General features: G+C 41.5%; 1 protein-coding gene and 1 pseudogene across 1 annotated transcript; both read right to left on the bottom strand.

Annotated features, from left to right (window-relative positions):
• Window positions 1–724: 724 nt before the first annotated feature.
• On the bottom strand, window positions 725–1,450 carry LOC140934345 (uncharacterized). Its single transcript, XM_073383987.1, has one exon. The coding sequence runs from the start codon at window positions 1,448–1,450 to the stop codon at window positions 725–727; it is 726 nt and encodes a 241-aa protein (XP_073240088.1).
• Window positions 1,451–7,239: 5,789 nt separating this feature from the next.
• LOC140934344 (uncharacterized) overlaps window positions 7,240–7,500 on the bottom strand; it is a 2,478-nt pseudogene continuing 2,217 nt past the window's right edge.

Raw genomic sequence — 7,500 nt, 5'->3', positions numbered from 1 at the left:
ATCTCCGGACATGTCTGTGGAAATTACTAATAGAAAAACAGCTTAATGATATCACGCAAAATAACAGCAGTCAATTACTCTCATTTTTTGTCAGCTATTGTCAAGATAACATAACTCTTAGACAATGTAAAGCTTACCGACACCCACCCCCTGTTTCTCTCCGGAGGAGATAAACATAAGAATGGCTAAAACAAAGTTCTCGTCGCGTTCTTATGTAGCTAGCGAAGGAAAGAAAAAAAAAAACATTATATAAAAGATGTCTGTGTTCCGTGCTCAATCGAGCTCAAGTTCATTCAGTTCTTGGATCCTGGTTCTCGCAGCAAATGCAGCGTCTCGTCGTGGCCTGAACACTGCTGCGCTTCAGTTCAGCGGTACAGAAATCGTATCCTTGGATGTGTCGCGAACAGTATCCTTGTCACAGGCAATCTCTAGTGGGTATAAGTGCTGAACGGGTCGTTCTATTGTACCGTGTGTGGTCTTGAGTTCAACAACACGAATAATGCCATCTTGCCCCGGGGTAGATCGCACTCACTATGGCTAGTGGCCAGGTCCCCCGATTCTTGCTATCAGTTTTGGTGATGACCACATCTCCGACTTTAGGCTTGAATTTCGCTTCTTTATGGGTCAGGTTGTGACGCTCTCGTAGGGCTGCCAGGTTCTCTCTTTTCCACCGTTTCCGAAGGTTTTCCTTGCAGGTCTTCAAGTATTTCCCACGTTTTCCAATTCACCATGTATCTTGTTCTGGTATCTGGTTGGTGGGCTGGAACAGGAAACTCAAGGGGGCGAGGATTGGCAATTCTACGTCGTCCTTAACATAACTCAATGGCCGATGATTTATCTGAGTCTCCATGTCAAGCAGCACCTCACTGAGTTCGTCCCAGGTTAGTACACCTCCCCCAATCACCTTGTACATAGCTGACTTAACCACTCTGATTAAGCGTTCGAACTGCCCACCCCACCATGGGGCGCGGCTTAAGTTGAACTTCCAGTTGATTTCATACTCATCAAGAAGGCCTTGGAGGTGCTCATCCTTGCGTAGCGGACGAAGCCACGTGCTAGTTTTAATAATGGTGCCGCCATTATCTGAATAAACCACTCGTGGTCTGCCTCGGCGAGCTATGAAGCGCTTCACACAGGCGACGAATTTTTCGGTCTCCAGACTTGGTAGTAATTCAAGATGAACGGCCCTAGACAGGCTACAGGTGAAAATGGTTAAGTAGGCCTTCTTCTCACTCTTCTTGTTCCGTTTGTATCTGATGGGTCCAGCAAAATCTACTCCAACAACTTCAAATTCCGCTCCAACAGCAGTGCGATCTTCAGGAAGTGGTCCTGGTGCTGGGGCAGTAACTGGTGTGGCAGTGAATCTCTTGCAGCCATGACATTCACTTCGCACAGATTTAGCTAAACTTCGTAGTTTGGGGACCCAGTACTGCTCTCTAACTGCTGCCATTGTTAAACCAACACCACCGTGGAGGGTTTCGCAGTGTACTTTCTGAACTAACTTCCAAGTAAAAACAGCTTTTGTCGGCAATTAGATTGGGTATTTCCCTTGAATTCGCCCATGGCATTCGAGTAAACTACTGGCATTGGTCTGCAAGTTAAGTGCCTACTGTGTGTGCTCGAAGTGAGGCTTTAGTTTATCCCGCTGCTGTACTAGTAATATCCATCTTCGTCTCACGTTATTGATCTCAGACTTCGACAAAGGACAGTTACGTATGAATCTTGCAACCCAGGCATTCACTCGCAACACGCAGCGCAGGTCGTGCCTCTCCAGTAGCTGATCCATGACATCAACCGAATCTTTAGTTTGGCTGGTTTTAAGCACTTCCCTGATCACCTTAGCTTCTTCCTCTGTGGCTGCTGACGCAGACGTCACTGGATTGGCGGGCCAATTTTCCTTGTTCGAAAGCCATTCAGGCCCATTCAGCCATAGACTAGTAATTCCTCCTCCTCTACTTGCTAAGTCAGCTGCGTTATCATGTGTTGGTAATGTCTCCATTCGATCTCAGGGCGCTGGTGAATCTTCTCAACTTGGTTACTCACAAACTGCTTGTACTCTCCGTTGTCGCCAATCCAGTGTAATGCAACTGTGCTGTCTAACCAGGCATAGACTCTTGGGCTGGGTAGGTCATTTAACGCGTTCTTCAAATTAATCACCAGGTTTGTTGCCATGTGGGCGGAGATCAATTCCAGGCGAGGCACTGTAAGTCCCTGTTTAGCTAGCCGGCCCCTGGCTGCCACCAGACGTTGGATAGTTCCACTTGATTGTTGTATCACAGCGTAAACGTTAGTTCCTACTCCCTGTGTGCTTGCATCGCCGAAAGCGTGTAACGAGTCTATTTTTTTGTCGAGGGTCGAGGGTTCCATGTGGAGGGCGAGGGTACCATGTCGAGGGTCAAGGGTAACATTTTTTTTCCAATTTTTTTTGAAAAGGTAATCGATTTTTTTGTCGAGGGTCAAGGGTCGAGGGTTCCATGTCGAGGGCGAGGGTTCCATGTCGAGGGCGAGGGTACCATGTCAAGGGGGGAGGGTAACATTTTTTGTTCCAATTTTTTTTTGAAAAGGTAATAATCGATGCAATCAAATAAGTAGAATTTATTAGAATTCTAGTTGTTGGGTGGGGGGGAGTGGAACATCCATAAAGAAAATGTGATGTTGTTGTTGTTGTTTAATCAGAATAGTACGTGGACATTCGAATTCGCTTAAAAGTAAAGAACCTTCTCCCTTCCTGTGAAGGAAGACAGGTTGTGCCTAAAAAAAAATGTCATAGAGCTTAGGCAGGGGCACCGAACGACTGTTTTCTGTGAAATATCTGTTCGGAGAAGCAAAAATTGCCTACAATTTTCTGTTACTAAAAATTTCTAGATGTCCTAGACGGCCGTTCCATTCATGTACAGTCATGTACAGTTTTCGTAGCTTATCTAGTTAATTCCCAACAACTTTCTAGGGTTTAGTTTTTCGCATTTCAGTCCCCAAGTTAGCCTTTTTTTCGTAGAAAAAGGAAATCTAAAATTTTCGCAGTCGAAAATGCGGTGGAGAGAGGAATCAGAAAAATTCTCACTGTCGTAAAACCTAAAATTGCATTTAAAATTTTCGGGAAAATAATACTGAGGCCCTAAGTGGTTTCGAAAAGATTAAAGTTGCTAGAACGACCGAACAGATACAACTTTTATAGCGCCTCTTAGAATGCATTTCTAAAGATTTGAAAGTACTCTGGATAAGCGAGAAGTGTTTTCAATGCACTTAGGAGGAAACTGTGGTTTGGTGCCCCCGCTTCGGCTTATATTTCAGTCACGTCTGCCTCTTCTCTGCCTTTCTTGACTGTTCAGTGGGGTAGTTTGAATATGGATATTTCACCAATTCTTGTTTTTTAAGCTATCCCACTGTATGCGACCGAATTGTCGTGCTTTCAATGAAGTAGAAACTCGCCATGAAATTTTAAAATACAAGTCATCGATAATCACCGACACCGGAAATCGTGACCTAGGTACGTAGGTGCGTAGGTCATGATTTCCGGTACGTAGGTGCGTAGCTAGACTGATAATATTTAGATGGTTGATGCTATTGCCCGAGTCGCGCCGCAGTAATAAACTCCTTCAATTACCAACGTTATGCTCTGCAGCTTAAAAAGTGTATCACTGCAGAAATTTGAAATACCCTGAAACACAAAAGGAACGCAAAACCAACACTTATCGGCGCAGTTGATGGCGGCAGTGGGATAATAGGAAGTCATGTGGCGAAACTAATTTTGTACACATCTTTATTGCAAACAGAAATCAGAGGTGTCTGCGCAAAAACTTTCTTCACAACGGCTTCAGCGATTATTTGCTATTTTGCATGAAAAGGGGAGCTTTTATTCACGAACAGCGATCAGATCGAAGCAGACCAATTATGCGAACTTTCAATAAAACAAGAATCACTTCGTGAATTTTACCGGGGCCACTTTTGTCTTGGCAACCCACGTGGAAGGGTCGTTTTCATCAACAAGTTTGTCGGGCGACATGAAAATCTTTTTTATTGCAAATATTCTTTAGAGATGAAAACAAGGTGTAATGAATAATGTGAAAAGAGAAAATGTTAGGGAATCCCCCATTTTGAGCAGTTGAGAGTTTTCGCATGTCGCTAACGTAAATATTGCGTGACAAAGGTTATGTGAAACAGTCTTTTTTGGTTTTTCATTGGTTAAAGCAGTGATAGACTTTCTTGTAATGAGTCTTAATTATTTGTCGGCCAATATTTGACGAAGTTTCCTGTAGCGAGTGCGAATTGTAAGGTATTGAAACGCACAAACAAAGTTTCGCGCATGCAAGTTTAATAAGTTAAGATTTTTGTTTTGTCGTAGTGTACACAGTTCAACAGCGACTAAGCTTTGTCATCGTTAGGATGAATACTGTAACAATATTTTTCAACACACAGGGATCTCATTTATTGATAAGTAGCAAATATAGTCGCATTAACCATTCCCTTCCAAAACTAATCGAATTAATATTTGGCCCTAGGCCTATTTAATGAATAACTAATTTTCTTTGAATTATTTCAATATACTTCTAAATCACAAAGGTAAACAATTATGTCCAGTAAAGGTGAGGGCATAAAAACGCCCTAGCAATGGTTTAATGCAAATAAGGAAAGAGGAAAGGGCAAGGGGAGGAGGAGGGAAAAAGTAATTTGTTCGCATGGCGAGTGTGTTAGAACGAATGACTGCGTTGCAGCAAAGGTCCTAGTAATTAAAACTCCAGAAAAATGGATGAGGGTTCAATATATTCGAACATGAGTCAACTCCCAATCCTAGGCTGTCAAGTTACGCAGTTTTTCTCACGTGTTCAGATCGATTACATAATAATAAGATATTTCTTAGCAACAAGAATCCAAAGTAGCTAAGAATACCATGGAGAAAAACATAAAAATTCTACATCAACGTCTAATGAATAATGTGAAAAGACAAAATGTTAGGGAATCCCGCATTTTGAACAGTTGAGAATTTGCGCATCTCGCTAACGTAAATATTGCGTGACAAAGGTTATTTGAAAATATTTTGTTTTGTTGCTTCATAAGTCAAAGCAGTGATAGACTTCCTCCTAATGAGTTTTAATTGTTTCTCGGAAAATATTTGACGAAGTTTCCTGTAGGGAGTGCGAATTGTAAGGTATTGAAACGCATTAACAAACTTGGCGCATGCAAGTTTAATAAGTTAAGATTTTTGCTTTGTCGTAGTGTACACAGTTCTACGTCGACCAAGCTTTGTCATAGCTAGGATGAATACTGTAACAATATTTTGCAATAGACAGGGATCTCATTTATTGATAAGTGGTAAATATAGTCGCATTAAACCATTCCGTGTGCAAACTAATCGAATTAATATTTGCATGGTTTCAGTTGTTGCTCCCTACTTCAAATTTCTGAACCAGCGATAGATCTCAGCGAACACTCTCAAAAGTAACGAGCCAGCGATATATCTCAGTCAGCGATATATCCCTAACAATGTAACTTTGAAAACACAGAAACGCGTTGCATTTTATGACCGGTGCCAGCCTTCGGCTAGGCCCCGGTAATAATATGTTTCGTTTTTCATCGCCTCCATCTCATGAAGATGGGTCGGTCCGCCTAGCCAAAAACTGGGAAAAGTTAGAAGGGTTAGGTTAGCCGCATATCCTTTATTTGTTATTTTGTAATTCCCTTTATCAGGTAACGTGTTCTGTTCCCCCCCTCCCAACCCAACAAGTAGAACTAATATGGATGGAGATGTCCACGCGAGGGTACCATGTCGAGGGTAACATTCTTTTTTTCCCCATTTTTTTTTTGGAAAAGGTAATAATCGATGCAATCAATGTCATTAAAACAAAAGAGAAGAATTTAAAAAACAAATGGCGCGTGAACATCTTCTAGTTATTGGTTGGGGGGGGGAATAGAGAAAAGCTCCGGGACATCCCAATTTGTTTTCGAAGAATTACATTTATAACACCCCGGAAACCAATACCACGAACAGAACACATTACTTGAAAACACTGATTCAAAAAAAAAAATGTAAAAAAAAATTAAAAATTAAAATGTAAAACAAGAATGCGTACTTTGAATTATGAATTTCTGGCCCTACCAACAAGAATCTGCCTTACATTGCCATTCAGTGGGACTCGATAACAACGTCTAGAGGGTACAGTGTTACATCTTAATGTGAATTTATAAAGCGATTCTAGCGAGATATTTTTCCATGGTGTTTCATATTAGTTTCCCTTAAGTTGGGGGGGAGGGTATTATTTGAGGGAGGCCATTAATCTCAGGACAGCTATCACTGGAGGATATACAGTCCTAAATCTCGTCACTTTGTCATGTTTCAAAAACTCTTGGTATTACAATTACGGGATCTAATGGTAGAAAATGGTAGCCGAAAAGGAAAAAAATTTTCCAACTCCAACCCCTCACTTCCCTCGAGAACTTTTCTAATTTCTTCGTCTTCGGATAAGAAGTTCTACTAAAATGGTCCATTGTTCTTTAAGTTATCGAAGGGAACATACTCTCGAAAAGAGGCATGCCATATGGCGTGGCGTGCCGTCTACTCGTTTGGGCGTGTAAATGAATGGGCCTTTTTGCGGAAAAAAAAAACAGTTCGCTTTGAAAAATTTTGTTACCACAAGCTGGTGCTAGTTTTTGTGTTTACCAAAGGCCTGGCTAAAATGCCTTGCAGTCACAGGATGCTTAAAAATATCGTGAGATTCCTGGTGATTTTTAAAGATAACTGGCTGGTAAACCTGTTAGTGAAAAAAAACTTTCCTTGTTCTATCCATTTCTTGTCAATTGCCTTACGGAGTAGGCTCGATTACCAGCAACTGTTCGGGAGAGGAGATCGCACCGGAGAAAAACAGCTAGAAATCAATCCTACTTTAATTCCGGGGAGTCCTCAATAGTACACTCTTTGAGTTTTTATAACGATTGTAGCTCCTTTCGATGTCAAAAGGCTTTTGTAGCAGACTGAGCCCAAATTAACTTTTTAAGTGAGAATAACATATACCAGTTTTAAGCAAAAGAGACTTTGATTTTCCTCTTTGTTTGACATAAAAGACCAGATCAGTACTGTCAGTTTCATTTGTGACGATCTACATGTGTGAAAAAAACCGCTTGAATAAAAGGCGTCTTACTTAGAACTGAAACACTATCAAACGTATATTCATTTACATAAACAAAGAAAAGTAAGGAGGGGTATCGGGAGTTATTCTCGACTCAAACTGCCGTCACTGTAAACTTCTACTGAACCAGTAGCTTTAAGTCACAAGACTGTAGTATGGCACGTTGTTCCTCGCCCAGACCTGGAAGGTATAGGTCCGTAGAAATGTAAAGAGAACGTGGGATTTTTGCGTTGGATGTGACTTTTTGCCAAGTGGTAATATGTGTTCGAGAAATCCCTGCTGTAGATTAACTGTCCGGTAAAGTCATTTTTTCCCGTGACTGTCCTGTCTACGTGCTTTACAACTAGATTGTAAGGAGGGCTCCTGTACTTATATCTGC

Source organism: Porites lutea, chromosome 4 (genome assembly GCF_958299795.1).
Source record: "Porites lutea chromosome 4, jaPorLute2.1, whole genome shotgun sequence".
Classification (NCBI taxonomy): domain Eukaryota; kingdom Metazoa; phylum Cnidaria; class Anthozoa; order Scleractinia; family Poritidae; genus Porites; species Porites lutea.
Note: the sequence above shows the minus strand (reverse complement) of the source record. Positions and strands in the feature narration are given on the sequence as shown.